We start from the raw sequence: 19,866 nt of genomic DNA, 5'->3' as shown, positions 1-19,866 counted from the left end.
TGACTAAATAAATATTTAAGAAACAGTTAGAAATCCATTAATACATTATTCACCTACATAAAAAATGATTTGATTATTTTTTTCTTGAACCAATCACAAAGTCTTTTCTCCTCTTCTCATTTATTATGTAACTTAAGAGTTAATAGCTTTAATGTCTTATTTTGTCAATGTTTTTTTAAACATGATTGCTATAACAACTGCTTCTCATTAAATAAACTTAAAAAAGAATCCAATAGGACATTCTGGTTTACATTCTTCAGAATAATAATTGAACACACATATATCCACAAATCTCCTGTTCCTTTCCTTCGTGGAAACAGAAAATTGGATATATCAGTCTGAAAGAATTTCTCTTCTAAAGTAAACTCACTATGGTAACAGTTAAAGGCAACTTTGAGCAACCAAGTAACAATGCTTTGCAATTACAGTACAGCGCCTAAACTCTATAGTTTCCCCATCTGCTGTTTGCTTTCCATTCAACTAGCAAACAGTATCTCCTTGTTCATACTGTGATTTCAACTCTTTTTGCTCTCCCAATTTCAATTCTACTCCAAAGGGCTTGCATAGGAAGTCCTTTGGTTTCCCTCTCTCTTTCTTCCCTCCTCCCTTTCTCCAATTACCTCATACATGGGCTGGCAGTTTCTACTAGGCATGCATTTGTTTAAGAAACACACCCAAGTGTAGTGTGCTCTGCTGTATATGGAAGCGAGTTCAGCTGTTGCTGGTTAGTGCAGTTCAGTTCAGAATGCAAATGAAAGGAAAAGGGGCAGCAGCTAGAAGACCATCTTTTCTGTTGCAGAAGGAAATTATTTAGATAGATAGATAGGTCTCTTGTTAAGCTAAAAGTGAGGGTTATGTATTTGGATGTAAATATAAGAAAACAAAATAACACAGAACTGTTCTAGACAACTGTATTGGCACCAGGAGGAGGAAATATACAGAAAAAGTCTCTGACGTTTTACTCTTTCAGAAAAGACTCATCAGAAGGTTAGTATCTTTGCTGTCAATATGCATGCATTTCCCCCCATACTGGATAAGGATGAGTTTGCTATCACTATATACACATAGTTTAGAATTTATTGTACTGCATTGATTTTTACGATACTCCATTATAGAAAGTCATCAAAATACTAATAGTTGCATGCTGAGGGAAGGTGTGGGTTTAGGATCTTCTCTTACACATTCACTCCCCAAACATAATTAGGAAAAAAATTCCATTGTTATAAGCTTCCATGGTAAAACTATTTTTAATGTTTTTGTATTAGTTTAATGTTTTAAGTTTTTTCTTAATTAAAAAAAACTAGCAAGTAAGTAACTCTCAGACTACTTCAGGCATATCGATTATTAGCAGGAAAATCTGTAATTTAAATCTTTATTTAATTTTATTCTATTCATGTACTAATATTGAGCCCCAAATTTTTGATCAAAATCATTCTATTTATACTTGGAATAAACATGTATCCACTGTGCATAATAGCTTTAGATAAATGTAAGTTTCAGTTATCTCTTTGCTGCTATAGGAACTCAAAAATTGCTAAATTAACTTCCAAAAGAAAGTTAACCCAATATAATGTATTAATTATCTTGGCTCAAAGTTAGAGCCCATGATTATTGAATACAATAATTTCTGTTGTATCTATTAAAGAGCAATACAAATATTGGAGTTTTCTTCAGCACAAAAGCATTACATTCTATGTTCCACTGAGATATATTGCTTATTCGTGTTTAGTTCTAAAAGCATTTTTGCTCTTTTAGAAAGTACCATGTGATATTAGACTAATATATGCACTGAACAGTTATTCCCAAGTTCTAATTAAAATTGTTTGTTAAGCAAAAAGCAACAAAGTTCAGGATCTTACTACAATACCTAGCTGTGGAATCTAAGTTGTTGGAATCTATGGCATTATTCTGCAACCTGGTGCGCTCTGGATTTTTTAAACTGCATCTTTTGTCAGACCCAGCCAAGATAGAAAACAACCCAATTAGAAGGTGGCAAAATATCCAGAGGAGATCATTTGAAGCAGCTGGTGTAGAATCACTGATATTCATGTATTGTAGTTACCAGTATAGGTAAGAACCAAGGCAATAGTATTTCATTTTAGCAAAGAATGTATCAAAATAATTTCAGAGCTTTAAGCAGAGCTTTAATTTTATCAGTTTTTACTGCTTAAATAGTTAATACTGCCCTTTTCAAACTATTTGTATTTAGTTGTAATAGATATTTACCTACTCATTATGCTTCAAAAACTGTTTCTATTAATCTGATAAGACAATGTAAGAATTGTGCACTTCAAAATGGAAAATAGAAGACTTATGTTTGCATGTGTGATCTTACTGCTGAATAGCTGCCATTAAGTAGAAAATAATTCCATGTATTTCAGTAGATTGTAGAACTCAATGGCAAAAATTATAATTTAAGTATTCTGGATTTTCCCTGGATTTTCTCAAAAGTATGATTCTGCAAATCAAGATGTCTATGGAGTTAGGATCAAAGTACTCTAGAATATTGATCCAATAAATGCTATTTTGCCTGAATCCGCTTAAAAACCTGCAAATAAAGTGTACCTGTAAAAGATAACTGAACGCCACAACAAATTCTTAATGCTGCAAGAATGGTATTCAGTTAAAATTATAGTAATCAAGAGAAAGTATTTGTAGTAGTAAGCTATCTTTAGCTTTATTGTAACACTATTTCCTTTTCTGACTGATTTTCAGAAAGTGTGTGACATTAATATCACTGAATACTACTATCAATTCATAGAAATTCTATAGTTACAGTACAAATGTTACTTATTCAGTTCTGTATTCTATGTGATTGTTTTCAAGACAATCAAGAGATGCATCATTTTTATATAAAATAATGAGAAATGTACATATGAAATCAAATTGAGTGTTGTTCATCCTTTTGTTTAACATCTTATCCACACCTAAGGTTCTTGTTTTCCCAAAGAAAATCAAATAATGCATAGCTTTTTGTGCTGAAGTTAGAATATGTTAATATGTCTTTCATATTTTTTCATTACCTTGCCAACCTATTTTTCTTAGGATCAATTTAAACAGAACAAACACCACCTCTGGCTAGTCCCAGAGTGGGGTGGGAATGGAGATTTTGCAGTACGCCCATTCCCTGCTACGCCCACCAAGTGACGCCTACAGAACTGGTAGTATAAAAAAAATTGAATTTCACCACTGGTTGAAGCCAATGCTGATTTATGCTAATTAAAAGGAATCAAAAGATCACACAAACATACATTATTCTGGGTACGAATGAGAGCACAGCTTAAATCTGTGGCATCTATGGTAGCTGAATCTCAGAAATTAATTCAATCTTCAAAATATTTGTTATCTAAAAACAAAACTATAAGCATACATTATTTTGTATAACTTGACTGGAAGCTGGAAATGAATTTAAAATGTTTCATGCTCAGAGGTAGATTCGATTTTTAATTTCTCATAGATAAAAATACTCAAACTAAGCTTGGAAATTAAAAAAAAACCATTCTTAAATGATTTTTTTGTTTTTTGTTTATTGATTGCTGATTACTAATCTTCAGTCACATGTATAGAGTAACTACATTCATTTCAAAGATTTCACCTTGCCACCACTTTAAAAAATAAGGAAGACACAATAGACTCCAGTAAGATATAGAAACAAATAGATTGCCAATAATGTGGAACATTATGTTAAAGTTCTCTTGCAAAGTTAGAAATGTGTATCACTCCTTTCCATATCGAATTATTTTAATCATACAAAATCTGAAGGCTAAAACAGACTATACAGATTAACTTACTGCTTTTAATAGCTGACCTTTTTAATGTACAGAACAACGTTTGCATATTATGCATATGAATTCAAAATTTTGAAAAGCAGACTATTCAATATGAACATTTCCTCTGCATTTGCAGAAAAATGTAATTTTATTGCTTTTAGTACATTGTTCCATGCAAAACTAAACTGTCACTCACAAATAATATTCAGCTGTAATAATATATGTTTCCTATTTAGCCATTTATCCCTCTCTCCCAACAATGCAGCCCAGATGTTTAAATCAGGCTGTTCTAACCAGAATTAATAATTACAATAAGGAGGAGATAAAGCAGATATTTCTGGGAAGAAAGTTCAAAAATCATTTTATTGGCAACAAGAATTTTTTAAAAAAATTAGGGTCACATGAAATGAGGTTTCACATGAACCTGAAACAATTATTTCTGAAACAAATAGCTTTTTAAAAAATAAAAGCCAACAAACAATAGCCATAGGATTTGAATTAGTCAGTACAGTTGTTTCAGTTGTATAATCTCGTATCTGGTTCCAGGAAGCTGTACTATTATTTGATATGAATAAAATTTCTATTTTCACATGAAGTGCATTACAATACCGTAATTCATATGTAATGAAACTATGGCACAAATCATTCAGCCAAAGTCTGCTAGAAAAAGAAATACACAAAGCTTAGGTGAGCAGAGTCTTAATGGATACTAAAGACAAGAGTACAATCATTGACATTAGTGGGCTATTATCATGGTTCACAATAACGGAAGGAGAAAGCAGCAGCCAAGGACAGTCACAGAGAATTATCAAATTTAAATGAACTTAATGCTCCAGGGTAGGTGAGTTACATTCCAAGGTCACCCCCTGCAAAAGTAATTGCAGAATTGCTAACTGCAAAACAGATAGTCTTGACTTATGACTGGTAGTTTAATGACCACAGCCACGATATAGGCATAAAACAACACACTGTCCTCCCCCTAGTGTGGTGCATTTTGGGTACTTGGCAATCTGTTCATATTTATGACTGATTGCCAATTACCCTGTGATTATATGATTGCCATTTGCAAACCTCTGCTGGTTTTCCCAGAAAGTCAATGGGGAAGCTAACAGAGAAAGTTACAAATATGGGTAGAAGATTTGAAGAGTATTCTCACAACATGCTGAAGGATTTCCCCTTCCATCTGTAAAAATCTGGAGCTCAAAAACACTAGCAAAATCAGCATTCTGAAAGGCCCTTATGCTCAGTATTTCCAAAGTGGAGGAGAAAATGCTAACAAATACCATCTCACAATGGTTTGGAAGACCCTTCTCCATACAATTTGAATAATGTGTTTTCTGAACCATAACAAGAATGGGGCCCATATGCAGAATAGAGTAAGTTGACTGTAAGGTAAGTAGATCCAAGTATATTGGGGTTGGGAAAAGGTCTGTGTGCTGGTGGGCTTAGCTAGCTTACACCTCCTAAGCCATGGCAACTTAATGTGCCAGTGGGCTCTGGACCTCCTAGGACAAGGATGTCAAACTCAAGGCCTTCGGGCCGGATCTAGTCTGCAATGAGGTCGGATCCGTTCTGCGTGGCCATCCTAGAAACTGTAAGGGGCTGGCCCGTGTCACTTTGGCCTGGCCCCATGCCATCCTGGTGTGCAGGCACACAGGAGGAGGAGACCACACAGGCCCAGTTCTCCACTGCCATGTGCAGGGCAACAAAACTGTTCTGTGGGACTATGGAAAAATATAGTTTAGACCTTCCAACTTCGCAATATTTTTTTTTCCATAAGAAGTTGGAAGATCTGAAATATTTTTTTTACTGTAGTCCAATAGACTACTTTTGAACGGAGCTGTAAAGCAGGTTAGTGAAGGGATGTAGCTACCCTGAGTGAGGGGGGTTGATGGTTTGGCATGGGTGGCCTGAAGGGCCCTTAGGTAAGCCGGTGTGGGGTGGGTGGGTGGGCAGCTCTCCACCCCCTACCTAGCTTCATCCTCCACCACCACACCGCCTCGCTTTGTTCTTCGCCACTTCTTCTCCTTGTTTGCTGCCATAACACAGCAGGAGGCTGAGCAATGAACTGGTGCGGCGACCACAAAGCGAGCTGGTGGGGGATGGAGGATAAAGCAAGGCAGAGGGTGCTCAACTGTCCCCCATGCCTTGCATCTGCTTACCTGAGTGCCCTGCAGCCAGGCCATGAACATCAATACCTCATCTTGTGGCAGCTCCAGGAGCCCTGTCCAGGATCCCATGTGCATTGCTCAGCCCCTTGCTGTTTCAGCGGTGAACAATGAGAAGTGGCAACAAATGAAGAAAGGCGGGGGTGGTGGAGGACGAAGCAGTGCAGGCCACCATGGAGAGCATGGCTGGTGCTGCCATGAGGTGGATGAGAGAACAATCTGAACCATCCTCTGCCTTTGGGTGAAAGAGAGACCGCTCGGTTTCCCATCCCAGCCCCACGAGGCTGGTCTGGTGGGGGGAGATTGCCTTCAGCTTTCTCCGCTGCACTGCAAATAGGGATTGACCATTTCCCAAGCCCCACCACTAAAGGCAAGCCCCCTCCATTAGACCAGACCAGCTTGGGGTGGGAAACCGAGTTGCGCCAAAAGTAGCTGAAGCACACCAGCTGTAGCTGCCCTGCACCCCACCCACTGGAGACCCCTGGATTCCCTCTCCAACCCCACCCGGCCCCCCAGGCACCACCCACATGAGCAACGTCAAGCTGGCCATGCCCCAGGCCACCCCCAATTGCCCATGCCCACCCCACCCATGCCCCTCCCCCCAAAGGACAATGCTGATCTGGCCCTCAATGAAAGTGTTTGACACCCCTGATCTATGTGATTTAGTTGCAGTACAACTCCAGTGAACTGAATATAGATACCTGCCTTTTACACATTTTCTTTGCTGTGGTTAGCATTACTGATAATATCAGTACAAGAAAATATACTATGATTGTGCATGTTCTCTTTCCTTCTCCAATACTGTTAAAGCTTGGGACGCCTAAAGGTATGCATATATTGGGTAAATATGCATAATGCAGCTGCTGTATAAGGCCTGATTCTGTCTTGGACTAAAATAACAAGGGCAACAATAAATGCTAATATGCAACTCTCTTGTCTTTTTTCATATAAGAGTAATAGGTAAGATCTCTGGCGCGGAAAAAAGACTAACACTATCTATAGCAAAAAGGAAGGATGAAATGGCATAAGAGAAAGGATTTAATTATGGCAAAATTGTTTTTTTCCTTGCTAAAATACTAGTTTTATGCATCAGTATAGGATAATGCTAGGAGTAGGGTGATGAGTATACTCTTACACCGAGTAAACAGTTAAAATACAACTGAATACTAGGAAGAATTGTACTTACGCTGATAGAGATGGAACATTTCACTTAATGTTGTTTGAAGGCTATTTCAAAGAACAGCACTTTCACTGGAAAGCAAATATCCAGTATATCTTAGAAGGGAGCTAAATTATATCTTGGGTTCAAATGCAAACAAGCGATTTTCGTTTGGCATTACTTTTTGTATATAGAAAAAAAAACTTTCAAGAACATAGTCTATTTGCAGTGAAATGTTACCATTTAAAATGTTCATCTGAAGTAGGCAAAATAATGTTTAATACTGTTTGAAACTATTTTTACAGTTAAAAAAATACACAATCATTGCCAGATAAAAATAAATTAAGGAACTTCAGCAATTTATACACTACATGACAGAATCTAATCTAATTGCAATATCTGAGGTTAATAATTTTAACAATGATATAAATATAACACAATTTTTACAAGATATTTTGGCATTCATTTTTTTAAATGCACTGCCCTTTAAATACATAATGTAAACTATAAAAGATCAATTCTTTGAATTCAAATAGCTATCTAGATGAAAATAATTTTAAAAAACTTACTATACAAATACCTGTCCATCTCCATATTCCTAAGCTCTTCAAATATGCAGCCTGTAGTACAATAACCATTTATTTGGTAATAACCTATTATGCACAGCAGTAGTAAAGTTCCTGTACCAAATTAGGCAGGAATAAGCGAAATGTTTTTCCACTGACTTACCTATTGTGTTTGCTCATGTCACTCAAGAGTTTTCATACTATAATATAGGATCACCTCATGCTAATGAGAGACAAGTAGGAGAATGAATGGAGGAAGGAGCTTATTTATAACCTGAAAATATTCATGCTGGGTCTTTAATATGGAAACTAAACTTATTGTTTACAAGGTTACATTTTGTCATTCAAGATGAGTATTGCAAAATGTAAGATGATAAATCAACAGAGTTGTTACTATGGTACTCAACCTATCCAACTGTTGTGACTTTGATTTCTAATACTAAGATATAAAATGTTTCTGCTTTCCGTACTCCTGTTAATAATTATAACAGAATATATAATGAATAGGAGAGAATAAAAGCCTGACGGACTGACAAACCCTTAATCTTTCTATCATTTTTGATATGGATTATTTTTATACTGATGCAGTCTTGGCAAGAACCTAAAATTGCCCCATTATATCAGCCCATTCTATCTGGACAGGTAGGGAAGGCATGTCCTGGACCTTGTCAGTTAAAGAATTATGACTCTGACTGGCAAGATCCTGGATTCAGCATTTTCTTTTTGCTATTGCTCCCGCCCTTTGGAACATTCTCCTCTGAGAGGAGAGACAGACTCCCACTGTCCAGGCCTTTCAAAAATATCTAAAGACCTGATTCTGCTGTCTTGCATGGGGCTCACAAAGGACCAGGCAGCTGTGGGGCTAATTAATACTCTGAATGTCTTCTCTTTGCCATTTAATTAATTTTTAATGCTGAATTTTAATTATCCTTGCTTATTTAATTTTTACACACAGTTTTTGTTTTTAGTATTTTATTTCTATACCACTCAGAGTCCCTCTGCAAGACAGATGGGCAGTTTCCAAATTTGATAAATAAAATATATTTTTCTCCATTTAGTTCACTTGAAAATGAGGACAGTCCCATGGATTTGGAGTTTCTTAATAATGCTATTATCAAATGGATATTATACAGTAGAGAGTACACTTAAAAAATCCTTTCCTAAACGAAATCCACGTTCTACAGAAGAAGGTGAGGAAGGGAAAAAGTGTGGCTACACATTTATTGTTCCCGAACAAAAAATAACTGGACCAATTTGTGTCAACACTAAAGGCCCAAGTCCAGGAAACAAAAAAGATGAAATTACTAGGATGGATATTGAGAATTTGAAAGAAGTATTATTCAAGCAAAAGCGAGAGATTGATCTCTTGCAATTAGTAGTGGATGTGGATGGAAATATAGTAAATGAAGTAAAATTGTTGAGAAAAGAGAGTCGTAACATGAATTCACGTGTTACTCAGCTGTATATGCAGCTCTTGCATGAGATAATTCGCAAACGAGACAATTCACTGGAACTTTCCCAGCTGGAAAACAAAATCCTCAATGTTACAACTGAAATGTTGAAGATGGCATCAAGGTATAGAGAGCTTGAAATAAAATATGCAGCGCTAACTGATCTTGTAAATAATCAATCAGTCATCATCACACTTTTGGAAGAACAATGTCTGCGAATATTCTCACGGCAGGATGCACATGGTTCACCGCCATTAGTTCCAGTGGTGCCTCATCACATTCCTAATAATCCACATTATAACCCTACGCTGCTTGGAAGTAATGAAATTCAGAGAGATCCAGGTTATCCTAGAGAGAGAGATGTAAGGCCTCCCCCTGATCCAGCTACTTCTCCTACAAAAAGTCCTTTCAAGATTCCACCATTAACTTTAATAAATGAAGGTAAGCCTTTTCTTTTTAATTTGAACATTTCTAACAGATAAATGTTTTAAACCTTTGTGATTTTTAGCTAATATATCAAAACTTTTAAAAGCACCATCTGCATTAAAACTATATAAGTAGCATTCTGAGCAATGAATCTAACGTTTTAATAATGTTAAGGGAGACTAAGGAAAGCTCTCATCTCCTTTATTTCCTTAACCTTGTCTAGCAATTTCAAGCAGTTACTTTGTTGCTGCTCTTAGGTAATATTATTAATAAAGCTGTAAAGATCTGACAATTAGATTGTAGCAAGTTTATATATATCATTTTATTGTCATCTAATGGTTCTCTGGATTTTTATTAAACAGCCCTATCCCAGTCTAGTATTTAAGCATTTCCACAAAAATAGAAGGGCTGTGTTTGATATAGTTATGTGTGCAGGGAGTGCCCTCTTGTGGCTACAAGTTTTTATAACAATTAAGTCTTCATTTTGGTATCAGGCTGACATAAAGTAATAATATAGAAACTTGTGAAAACAATTACAACATAAAACATATATCTAATACCTGTAAGGACAATAATTATAAAGCTAAAAGATGTATTGGTTAAAGCTATTAGACTTGTACAAATCAAACTCTTAGCCTTCTAGAAAGTCAAAATAGATTTTACTTCATAAGTTAAAGAACAAAACTTAGAATGGGTTTTGAGAAATAGATAAATACAGAAGTATATACTGTATCTGAAATTTAAAATGTTCAGAATCCCTCTTATCTGTTTGAAACAGATTCAAAATCCTAACATAAAGAAGTTATTTTGAGCTAGCCAAGGTAATAAATAATGATTTAATCTTGGATATATTTTCTTATCATTTAAAATAATCAATGCAGTAGAATGAGTCGTAGAGTACAGATATAATTACATTAATTTACTAAGCTTGAAATACTGCATATAAATTGATAGTTAAATTTTAAAACACATTTAAGATTATATTTAATTAACATAATTAGTTATTTCACTTCTAAATTCTTCTGAATGAATATATATATAGTAATAGCAATCATGTCAATATTAGTAATTAAGAAGTTTGAAAATGCTAATTATATAAGTTGTCAAGGAAGAGTATGAAAAAAAGAAACAATGTCAGTTACTAAAGAAAACATAATGGTATTTAATGTCTCTTTTATACATATCAGTATACTAGTGAAAAACAATGGATATTTTTAAAATGCTAAATTATTTTCAAAAGGCCCATTCAAAGACTGTCATCAAGCCAAACAAACCGGCTATTCCAGCAGTGGGATTTATATGATCAAGACTGAAAACAGTCATGGACCAGTGCAGTTATGGTGTGAGAACAGCCTTGATCCTGGGGGCTGGACAGTTATTCAAAAAAGAACAGATGGTTCTGTGAACTTCTTCACAAACTGGGACAATTATAAGGTAATCATTAAAAAAAATATCCAGAAGGCAATTTACAATGCACTGTTACTATAGGTAGTCCTTGATTTACAACCACAATTGAGCACAACATTTCTGTTGTTAAGTGAGACATTTGTTAAATGAGTTTTGCCCCATTTTAGGACCTTTCTTACCATAGTTAAATGAATCACTGCAGTTGATTAGTAATGGCTTCCCCATTGACTTTCTTGTTAGAAGGTTGCAAAAGGTGATCACATGACCTTGGGACTCAGCAAAGGTCATAAATATGAACCAGTTGCCAAGCATCTGAATTTTGATCACATGATCATGGGAATGCTTCAAAAGTTGTCACTTTTTTCAGTGTTGTTGTAACTTTAAATGGTCACTAAATGAACTGTTTAAGTCAAGGACTACCTGTATAAACTTTTCTCATTTTGTTACTCTCTCAATTTGCTGGATTACAACTTTCCTGTTAATGACCACAATTTGTGAGATTCCAATATATCTGCAAAGCACCTGGAACCTGTCAGCTAGCATATATGTAAGAAAAATAAAATCTATGTCGAATTATTTAAAGATTTGCCCACATAGGATCTAGCACGGCCATCCTTGCAACTGTAAGGGGCTGGCCCACATCACTTCAGCCAGGCCCATGCCACCCCTTTGTGCGCACAGGCCCAGTTCTCCGCTACCAGGTGCAGGACAACAAAAGTAGTCTGTGGGCCTCTGCACATAAATATTTCAATAGACACTACATCAGACAGTCCCTGTTATTAATATGGAACAAAATTAAACACGACCACTATACCGAAACACCCATTTTGCTATCTACGATGGAAGCATACATACACCCAAATTTAATTAATATGGAAAATATTGTTACATATAAAGAGTTATTGAACAGACAGGGGGAGATTAAAACTAGATTAGAATTGGCATCACAAGGGGTACAAGTAGAATGGTGGTCCTATTTACAGATACAATCAAGGTTTGCACAGGATAGGAAGAAGGAAGGTATTGCCAAAGATTACACAATATTAGATAAATGTTTGATACAGACAGAAAACAGGTTGATCAAAGTGTTCTATAGATTTTTGTTGGAACATAAGCTAGAGGAAGAACATGTCAAAGAAACTATGGTCGCCTGGGCGAAAAATTTAGGTTATAATGTGGAATTGGCTAAGTGGGAAAAACTTTGGATACTTAATCAGAAACTAACATCTTTATAAGATGTTCTACAAATGGCATCTCCCCCCAGCACGGCTTTCCAAAATGTTCAAAAATCTGGCCCCAAACTGTTGGAAGTGTAAAAAAACACCAGGCACTTTCTATCATATGTGGTGGACGGGCAATGAGGCAAAAAAATATTGGAAAATGATTAAATCGTGGTTAGAACAAATGGTGGGAGACCAAATTTTGTTTAAACCAGAAATTTTTCTCCTAGGCATAATACCGGAGGGGTTTAAGAAAGATACACTTTATCTAATTATACATGTACTAACTGCAGCGCACATAACTTATGCGCAGTATTGGAAAAAAGAAAATACACCATTAGAGCTAGATATAATCAGAAAAGTGTTGGCCTGTGCAGAAGTAGATAAGACCACTCTTGAACTTAAAAATAAAGGGGAATCAGAATATTTTGAAGTCTGGAACAGATTTTATGATTGGTATAAGACAAGGTGACAAGACTGGAACAAACTGTATATATTGTGATTGGACAGAAGGATAGACAATGTACTAAGTGGTTGAGACTAGTTGTATATAATGTGAATGTATGATCACTTCGACTTCGCGGTACTGCATTGTTTTAAATGTAAAAATAATAAAAATATATTTTTAAAAAAGTAGTCTGTGGGACTACAGTAAAAAAATTCAGTTCAGACCTTCCAACTTCACGAGATCTTTTTTTTCGTGAGAAGTTGGAAGACAGAGGCAGGGTTTGGGGAATGGTAAATCCCCATTCATGCCACAGTGGAGAAGGTGGAAGGCAATCCCCCTCACCAGACCAGCCTGGGGGAGGTGGGGTTGGAAATTGAGCAGCACCGAAAGCAGCTGAAGTCACACCAGTTGTAGCTGCCTGCCCCATCTCGCCTCACCTCATCCCACGGAATGAGCCTCCCACCCCACTCACCAGACATCTCTGGATTCCCTCCCCGGCCCCCACAAGCACCACCAACATGAGTGACATCAAACTGGCTACTCCCCAGGCCATACCCACCCCAGCCACACTCCACCCCCCCTGGCCCCTAGAGGACAACCACAATGCTAATCCAGCCCTCAATGAAATCAAGTTTGACACCCCTGGTCTACATCTAATTGTTTAAATGACATTGTGAAAACGTTGCAAGCATCTTAATGAGGCGTTGCCTCTTCTCCCTAGAATGAAAAAAATATTCTTCTAAGAAGGACTTTGTAGTTTGCTATCAAAAGGTAATGTACAAAATGTTGATAGCATATACACGTTAGCCATGGGAGAACAAAGGGTAAATTGTGAAGATACTACAAAAGATAATCAATTTATTTGGAACATAGTGTGCTAAGAAATGCTTCCAAGAAATGGATTGGTTTGCAAGAAAAAGAAAGTAAAAATACTGGCTGGATCATCTTTCATATTCAAATTTATCTTCATTAATTAATAATTTATCACTATTTCCCATTCATAAATCAAACACAGTGAATTATCTTCATGCATAACTTCCCAATGCTTAATTACAAAAATCATATATACTATTTAATATAATTTCCCATCCATTTACTGGATTTTAATATATTTTTTATTAAAAATGATTATAATCAAATCAGTTTTTCACGACTGATATAATACAAATATTTTTACTAGTACTAATTCTAACAATATTAACAATACTAAGAATTCTCCCTCAACCAGTATATAGGACAGGCTATAGTTTCTCACTATCAGTGGTTACTGAGTGGGTCGATAACACTTAATTAGCTTGAGGTACCTGTTAGTAAATTGGGAGCAAACTGCTTCATTGTTAGAATCCAGTGGCAAACAAAATTCTAGAAACCTCACTTAAGTCTCATACTTGCATCATGCTTCATGCCCTCTCTATCTTCATGCCCTCTCTATCAAAGAGATGGAGAGAATGGCTTCCGGTGGCACCGTAGGTGTTGAAGGACGTTCCTTTGGGAACGCCAGCTTCGTGATTGTGTCTAAGCTGCTAGAACAGCGTAAATCAGCTGTTAAGCAGCTTGAAAACTCTCCCCTCGGGAAAAGAGGGGGAGGAGAGCATCGGGCAAGGGGTAGAGCTCCCCATAGACCCCCAGGAGCAATTCTGAGGCTCGAAGGGTGAGAGCCCCCCGGCAGCCCGACAAGGCTCCGCATCGCGAGATGCTTCTGCTGCAGCAGAAACAAAATGCCACGACCACCCCTGCAATCAATGTTTTAATCTACAATGGAATAAGAAGCAGGCAGAGCAAAGGCAGGAGCGATTATAATTGCAAGTATAAAACTTTAACTCTGATGCATATCACTTCCTTCTGTGAAGATTGAGGAGTACAAAGGGTAATAAAGATGGCGTCTGCAAGTCAAAGGGTGTGATCAAAGCGAAACTTAAAAGGAAAGTATTTGTTAATTGTTAATGTCGTTAAAAGACTCAAGAGCTCAAGATTAAAGAAAACAGTTTTGGTTTACTAATGAGCTATAAGTTTTAACAAGTTTGGGGACTAAGTGGACTTTTTGAATTCAATAATTTGGCTGTTGGAAAGTGTGATCTGAATATTCAGAAATGCCTTCAAACCAAATTAAAATAAATGCCTCTAGTGCTGGAAGTCACCGGGCCCAGCCACCTAAATTGCAGTCTTTATTATCTTCAGCGGATACGCAAACAGTGACATTTGAAGCTCTCCAAGATGCCTTAAAGGCACAAACCTTGCTTCTGCAAGAAAAAATTACATTTGCCCTTAAAGATGTGTTTGATGAAATGTCTGGAATTAAGGACATAATTCAAACCCGCAATCAACAAATTAGAGACGACACAGTGGATGCCCTTAAGGGTATGTTTGCTTTTGTAACATCATTGGACGATAGGGTGGAAGAAATTACTCAGTCTAATGTGAATTTGGAGAATAAAGTTGATGAGATTCAAATCAAGATTGAAAAATCAGAGGCAGAGATTACAATGATACAATACAGAGCGATGGAATTTGCTTTGAGAATAAGAGGATTGAAAGAAGTTAACCATGAGAATTTGAAAGAATTCTTTGCAGAAGCTTTCCCTCAGTTAACTGGTGAACCAAAAGCAGAATATGATTGGCAGATTGAAAAAAATTATCGTGTTAATTCATGGATCGCCAGACAGAGACAACTACCAAGAGATATTGTAATCTACTTTGTCACCAGGAAAACAAGGAATGGAATATTACAAGCGGTTTACGGAAGCAAACTACAGGTGGCAGGACAGGAGGTGGCAGTACTGAAGGAAATTCCTTTTAAAATATTGAGATCCAGAAAAGATTATGCATTCCTAGTTGATGAACTTAAAAATCGCCAGATACAGTATAAATGGGAGGTCCCAGCCGGATTGGTGGTGAATTACCTAGAAGAAAGATATTGTCTCAACTCAGTTTGGAAAGCAAAAGATTTTTATAGTAATGTACTAAAGGCTGGATTCCCACCATCTCCAGGATAAATCCAAAAGAAGAATCAGAAAAATAACAGGATGTGAGATAGTAAAAAAGGTTATCCACTTAGGACTCTATATTACAATTTTAAATGGGAGATTACATAAGTATAATTATGACTATTATGGCACAAAATATAGAGATGGATAAATGGGAGAACTTACAATAGTTTTTGTTGGGAAGGATAATAGTAGTAAAATGAAAGTCTTGTTTGAGTTTTTATTTTTTTCTTTAAATGATACCAAGATTTTAAAATATGGGAAAAGATTTGGGTAAGAAATGGAAAACTTACGCAAGATTAAAACTTGATAGAGAGTTTTTATAAGATGTTTTATAGATGGTTTTTAGATCTTAAAAAGTTAGCTTGTGTGTATCCCAATTTATAATTTAAATGTTGGAAATGTGACTGTGTTGATGCTATGTATTATTAAGTATGGTGGATTTGCAAAGAAGCTAAAGCATTTTGGATAAAAATATGGTGGATTACTTAAAATATTCTTAAAAAGAGGATAAAGACCACTCCAGTTGTTTTTGCTAGGTATAATTACAGATTGTACAATTAGAGAGACTAATTTGATTCTGAATTTGATAATGGCAAAAGTCTGCTGGAAGAAGGAAGAATTGTTTATTATTCAAGATTGGATGTTAAAAGTAGTTAATTTAGTAGAGATGGCTAAAATTTCAGCATATTGGAAAGACTATTCAGAGGAGAAATACAAGTTGGAATGGAGAAGATGGATTGACTATATTCAAAATAAACATTGGACTAGGGTATTTCAATTTGTTTATGTATGAATAAGGAATGTCATAGTTTATCCAAACTTAGATTAATATAAGGGGGGGTTAAAGTACAAGAGGGAGGTAAGATGTTATAGTTGGTTAGCTTATGTTAGTGTATGATTGTTAAATGTTTATACCCTGTATTTTGCTCTTGGGAAGCTGCGGGGAGGGAGGGTTGGAGGGAGGGTAGGGGAAGGGGAAATACCTGTAAATTCTATTAAAACTTTTCAATTTAAAAAAAAAGAGATGGAGAGAAGATGATAATCAATGTGTCTATCTGTGAACTTTCCACAAATCAGTATTTATGGTTAAAGGTGAATTAATTATTGGATTTATCCAATACTTTTAGAGCATCAATGATATAATCATCATATATGGATTATATATTAAAACCTTCTATGTGACAAATGGAAGGCAATTTAATCAACTTTCTGCTTTGTTTACAGAAAGGGTTTGGAAATGTTGCTGGGGAATACTGGCTAGGACTGGAAAATATTTACTTGCTCTCCAATCAGGATAATTACAGACTTCTGATTGAATTAGAAGATTGGAGTAATAAGAAAGTCTATGCAGAATACAGCAGTTTTCGATTGGAGCCAGAGAGTGAATATTATCGACTACGTTTAGGCACATATCAAGGGAATGCTGGTGATTCCATGATATGGCACAATGGAAAACAATTTACAACACTGGACAGAGACAGAGATATGCACACAGGTAAGAATTAGTACTATTTAGATCTACATGCTTCTTATTTTTGCTAAACTGAGGAAATAATTTGATGAAACACTGGGAAAATAGAAGACTTTGCAAAATAGTACTCTGTTTAACATAAAAATATCTTCAATTAGAATGATTCATAGACATGTACAAGTAACTTGCATCTTACTTTTGGTAATGACAAAACCATATGCTTAGAGTTAGGATTTACACTGAAGAAGGTAAATACTGAGTGGAAAAGCTTTTTTCTCATGGGAAAGTATCTGTTCCGACTATGTGAAAAAGGCAAAAGATTCATATGATCTGTAAAGAAACCAGAGTATTGGATCTCAAAAAAAATTCTACTAAATATTTCTACTTCTACTTAATGTTATTTCTTTCAGAAAGAGATTCAAAAATATATTCCAAGTCTCCCAGTTCCATGTTTTGTGCTACTAATTGTACAATGCACATTAAGTTTGGAACTTCTTATAACATTTTTATTTATTTTTATTACATCTATCCTTGATTTTTTAGATCTTATTTTATTTACTATTTTTCTGTTTTATATGTATGCGTAAGCAACAATTCTGCCATTGCTTATTTTATTGAATCTAGCTGTAGTAAACTGATTGACTTTGTGAAAATATATCACACTCAACACAATATATAAACCTATACAGAAAATAAGCTTTGTGGTGACCATCTGATTTTCCCGAAGATTTGGTCTAATTCTTTGAACTTATAAAGAACTGCAGATGCTTATACAGAAATGTGCCTTGTAATATTGAGTTTAATTCAATTATCAAAAGTAACTTTGGAACTGTTAATAGCCAAAGAATATATTATATGGCTTTAATTTTACCTAAATGCTGAATATATTTTATGGATCATTTAGTTGATCATAAAACTTGCTTTACTTTTAAAAAATTATGAAAAAATAATTCTATTATTTTCTATCTTTATCTAATACTTGTCCTCTATAAGTAGGCAAAATAACTTATAGAGGCCGGTAGAACAAATATACATGTATTTGTTAGGAGCATTCCTTTCTTTTCTCAAAATATAATTACCAGATATAATAAATTCCTCCCTATTTGAAAATGACAATAAATGGAACATAGGAATTATTATCCCCTAGTACCTACAATGCATTGGAGAATTCTATTCCAGCACATTCACTAGCTGTTAAGTTCTATTCCATTTCTTGTTTGTGATACCTCACTAAACTATTTTACTTAATTGACACAACTGATTTTTTTCTCTTGCTACTTCTTTTCATTTTAATGGCTCATTCTCCTTTCCTCTATGCTAAATACTATGAGAATGATGGAGACAAATATTTGAAGAGGAAATTACTTGAAGGTTTGTTGTAATTGTTTTCCTCATTAAGATAGAAATTACTTCATCTGAACCAATGGGTATTCATTATAAGAAGGATTTTATAAGTACAGTTGGATGATTCAGTAACACCATCCTTCTCTAAAATGGTAACAATAGTGTCCATGGCCAAACACTAGAGATAAATTTGTTAACAAGCTGACTTTTGTACTAAGTAAATTTCAAAGAATAGGTTTTGTGATATGATGTGAAATGTATCTTAATGTTTTGCTTCTCTCTGCAGGAAATTGTGCCCACTTTCATAAAGGAGGTTGGTGGTACAATGCTTGTGCTCATTCTAATCTCAATGGAGTATGGTATAGAGGAGGACACTACAGAAGCAAACATCAAGATGGGATTTTCTGGGCCGAATACAGAGGAGGTTCATATTCACTGAAAGCAGTTCAGATGATGATTAGACCTATTGATTAAGACTACCAAAAAAATTTTTTAAAAAATAATCCTTGAGTTTGGTGCAGATGTCATTTTTCTTTGGAGAACTCTACCAAGTATATTTTTCAATCTTCACTATATTATATATCAGTGATGGCAAACCTTTTTTGGCTCGCGTGCCACAAGTGGGGGGAGCGCAGGGGGGTCGAGTGCAGGCGTGCCGCACCCATAATGCAACGCGCGACCACCCCAGTGTGCATGCACGCAAAACGCGCGACCCCCCCATTTTTAAATGTTTTTTTGCCCTCCCCAGGCTCCAGGGGCTTTATAGGAGCCTGGGGAGGGCGAAAAGAGCCTCCCCCGACCCCCTGGAGGCCCTCCGGAGGCTTCAGGGACTGTCCAGAGGCTTCCCTGAAGCCTTTGGAGCGCTTAAAACCACCCTCCGAGCAAACCAGAAGTGACTTCCGGGTTGCTCGGACGGTCGTTTTAAGCGCTCCGAAGGCATCAGGGAAGCCTCGGACGGTCCCTGAAGCCTTCGGAGCGCTTAAAACCACCCTCCGACCAAACCGGAAGTGACTTCCGGGTTGCTCGGAGGGTCGTTTTAAGCGCTCCGAAGGCATCAGGGAAGCCTCGGACGGTTCCTGAAGCCTTCGGAGCGCTTAAAACCACCCTCCGAGCAAACCGGAAGTGACTTCCGGGTTGCTCGGAGGGTGGTTTTAAGCGCTTGGAAGGCATCAGGGAAGCCTCGGACGGTCCCTGAAGCCTTCGGAACGCTTAAAACGACCCTCCGAGCAACCCGGAAGTCACTTCTGGTTTGCTCGGAGGGTGGTTTTAAGTGTTCCGAAGGCTTCAGGGATGGTCCCTGAAGCCTCCAGGGGGGCAGGGGAGGCTCTTTTCGCCCTCCCCAGTCTCCTATAAAGCCTCTGGAGCCTGGGGAAGGCGAAAAATAGCTTTTAAAAAGGTGACAAATGGCTCTGCGTGCCACTTGTGGCACGCGTGCCCTAGGTTCGCCAT

At 36.5% G+C, this 19,866-nt stretch overlaps 2 protein-coding genes across 6 annotated transcripts in view; one reads left to right on the top strand and one right to left on the bottom strand.

Moving 5' to 3' along the window:
* RALGPS2 (Ral GEF with PH domain and SH3 binding motif 2) overlaps positions 1–19,866 on the bottom strand; it is an 86,889-nt gene that overhangs the window by 19,356 nt on the left and 47,667 nt on the right. The window lies entirely within an intron of this gene.
* Positions 680–19,096, top strand: ANGPTL1 (angiopoietin like 1). 2 transcript variants are annotated; one of them, XM_081949371.1, is made up of 5 exons: positions 680–987; positions 8,722–9,555; positions 10,781–10,974; positions 16,827–17,097; positions 18,704–19,096. In XM_081949371.1, the coding sequence occupies exons 2-5, from the start codon at positions 8,733–8,735 to the stop codon at positions 18,889–18,891; spliced, it is 1,476 nt and encodes a 491-aa protein (XP_081805497.1). In that variant the 5' UTR covers positions 680–987; positions 8,722–8,732; the 3' UTR covers positions 18,892–19,096. The 2 variants fall into 2 exon arrangements, with proteins under 2 accessions (XP_081805497.1, XP_081805498.1); XM_081949372.1 differs by lacking the exon at positions 680–987 and adding an exon at positions 2,010–2,070.

This window comes from Natrix helvetica, assembly GCF_964273705.1.
Source record: "Natrix helvetica genome assembly, chromosome: 3".
NCBI lineage: Eukaryota > Metazoa > Chordata > Lepidosauria > Squamata > Natricidae > Natrix > Natrix helvetica.
The sequence above is the reverse complement of the archived record's forward strand: the minus strand, read 5'-3'. Positions and strand labels throughout refer to the sequence as shown.

Excerpts from the sequence above, each read along its gene's own strand:
- ANGPTL1 (XM_081949371.1), top strand. The coding sequence starts at position 8,733 with ATGAGGACAGTCCCATGGATTTGGAGTTTCTTAATAATGCTATTATCA. Across the intron at positions 9,556-10,780 it reads ATTAACTTTAATAAATGAAG|GCCCATTCAAAGACTGTCAT; the intron begins GTAAGCCTTTTC and ends TATTTTCAAAAG. Across the intron at positions 17,098-18,703 it reads AGACAGAGATATGCACACAG|GAAATTGTGCCCACTTTCAT; the intron begins GTAAGAATTAGT and ends TTCTCTCTGCAG.